The sequence below is a fragment of the Silene latifolia genome, chromosome 7 (genome assembly GCF_048544455.1).
Source record: "Silene latifolia isolate original U9 population chromosome 7, ASM4854445v1, whole genome shotgun sequence".
In the NCBI taxonomy this organism is placed as follows: Eukaryota; Viridiplantae; Streptophyta; class Magnoliopsida; order Caryophyllales; family Caryophyllaceae; genus Silene; species Silene latifolia.
Window position 1 is genome coordinate 118,190,996 of NC_133532.1, and position 2,717 is coordinate 118,193,712.

The 2,717-nt window shown below is 35.3% G+C and overlaps 1 protein-coding gene across 1 annotated transcript; it reads left to right on the top strand.

Moving 5' to 3' along the window:
* Positions 1-2,405, top strand: LOC141590594 (F-box protein SKIP19-like). The gene is made up of 2 exons (XM_074411170.1): positions 1-510; positions 2,042-2,405. Exons 1-2 carry the CDS (start codon positions 152-154, stop codon positions 2,403-2,405), a joined length of 723 nt encoding a protein of 240 aa, XP_074267271.1. The 5' UTR covers positions 1-151.
* The last annotated feature ends 312 nt before the right edge of the window (positions 2,406-2,717 follow it).

Genomic DNA, 2,717 nt, shown 5'->3' on the forward strand with positions numbered 1-2,717 from the left:
ACGATCTGTCCCAATATTTTTTGGTGCAGTAGTTTACTGCATGCATTTCCAAAGCAAACAATAGTTGTTTGGAATGCAGATATACAAATTGTTCCTATAAATAAGGAGACTGTCATCAAATTTTCATACTACTAGTCTACTAAAACAAATTATGTCCTCAAATTTAAGCAATAATAATGAAATAACACCCATGGAGAATCCTGATTCACCGTTTGAAGAAGTCGGAAATTGGTTAAAATTACCGTGCGACTTGATGCTGGTGATTCTGATGAAAGTAGGGCCATTTGATATCCTTGAGTATGCTCAGTTTGTTTGCAAATTGTGGCACAATTTCTGCAAGAAACCCGCTTTGTGGCGCACTATCCATATTCAGACCCTCGACGAACCAGAAAGGATGCATCAGTACAAGAGGATGATGGTCAATGTTGTCGATCGTAGTGCTGGTGGTTTAATTGATCTCAGTATCGAAGGTTTTGGATCTGATGGGCTTTTCTCCCATGTTGCATCTCAGTATGTTGTTTCTTTTTCTTCTCTGAATTATTTTTGCTTAGTATCTGCATGCGTGTTAAAGTCATTTAAACAGGGGCGGAACCAGGAATTTATTATACCTAGGCTATATTAAAATATTTTTTTTTCATTTTGAGATTCGAAATACAATCAACAGGTTGATAAACTAATACGATTATAATGTATATGTATCACTTGTTTTTAATATTATAACCAAAACATGGTAAACAAGAGTTTTGATATTTAACCCGTCTTATACACAAGTGTTATGATATTTAACCTGTCTTAAATTTAAAACGGATATTATCATGTTAAATGAGAATATTTGTATTCTAATATCTTGAAGAGTTTTTTTGTCAAAAACTACCTTATATTTAGGGGTATTTTTAAAAAAACTACCTTATATTATTTTTCTTGTTTTAAACTACCTTTGTTTTCTCATTTTTTGGTCAAAAACTACCTACGCTGAAAATATGACGAGATTTGGTCGATTTAGTGACATTAACCTATCTCACATGATTTTCTTAACATCAAACAACAATGATCAACTGCGTCCAAACCAAAATTTAACTTTAAATAAGCTAAATTAATAAATTTCACATTTCAATAATAACTACAAACATCTACTAAAGTTTAGCGTAAGTACTTTATGACTTCCCAAAATCGAGCCTTAGTAAGATTAAAATATAAAAGAGTCATGTAAGATATGTTAAAGCCGGAAAATAGACCAAATATGTCTAGATTCTTAGCGTAGGTAGTTATTGACCAAAAATAAAGAAAATAAAGTTAGTTGAAAACAAAAAAAATAATATAAGGTAATATTTTTACAAATACACCTAAATATAAGATAGTTTTTGACAAAAAACCCTACCCTATCTTGAAAGATTTATGAAATTTGAATGAAGGTAAAGAATAAAAAACTCTCCCACTTCTAAATCAGGACTGAATGACTGGTAGGTAGTGACAAGTGGTTCAAAAAATAAAAACATTTGGCGAGAAAATAAAAACACTTGGCAATGAGCCCCATAAATAATGAACCCCAATTCCCAAGTAGCACCATCTGACAAAAAGTGGGTGAATGTAGAATGGGGAGCCAAAAAAAATCTCCAGCAAGAATTGAACCGCGATCTTGGGAGTGATAGCTAAGTTGCCAGCCACTGGACCAAAGTGCTATACAGATAAAATATATACACAGCTATATATATATTTTTCTTCTATCGAAAAAGTCATCTCCGGCTACAGCCCGAGTAGCCTAGGCCCAGTTCCGCCCCTGCATTTAACTTCGCCTTACACAGGGTAAGGCTGTGTGCATCTGATCTCCAATACCTCGTATCATTTTTTTTTTGCACTTGTGCTGTTGGGATAATAATAAATTAGTGAAATTACCTTGTAGTCTTATACGCCCTCCGTCACAATCAGTAGTTTACCTTTGATTAAAATACATCTTGACAAAGAATAAAAAGGTAAACAAATAAATGAGACGGAAAAAATATTTATTTAGATGCACTTAACTATAACTCTATTCTTGCTGCAGGTTGAGCCAACTAAAACGCCTCCGGCTTGCAAAATGTGACGGTATATCTGAAAAGGCATTGGTAGAAGCACTTGAAAAGCTATCTTCCCTGGAAGAACTTGAACTTACTCTCTGCGACTTTGAAAACAGAGAAGCTATTTCTATCATTAAGTCTTGTCCCTCCCTCACTACATTCCGATTCAACAATCTAGGTTCCAAAAGTCTGTTTTTGGAAAATGATGAGGTGGCATTGTGTCACGGTCCGCTACTTTTGCCGGACCGTGGCGCGCACCCTTGCCCGTCTCAAGGCAAGATGCAAGCGACAAGGGTCTTCGTACTAGTGAGGGATCGCCCACTAGCACGATACTCGGGTCTCGGGGTGTGAGTCAGGATCCTAGTGTCGATCCCACAAACACGGCTTGTTAGTAAAGTGAAGGAAAAAAGTCGTTCACAACAAAGCAACAACAAGCAATACGAAGGCACAAGGTAGGAAGTAGATTTTCATTCACTAGTACTCCCTAAAGAGGGAAATTTGATATTTACATCCTGGTAGCAGGAAACATTGATTTTACAAGTTTAGTTCAGAATAGCGATATACCTATTTATGGAAACCTATTCTAAAACTACTAAGAAAATACTTACTACAAATGTACAAGGGAAATGAAATTACATAAGCATAAATAAATCTAAGGGTTCA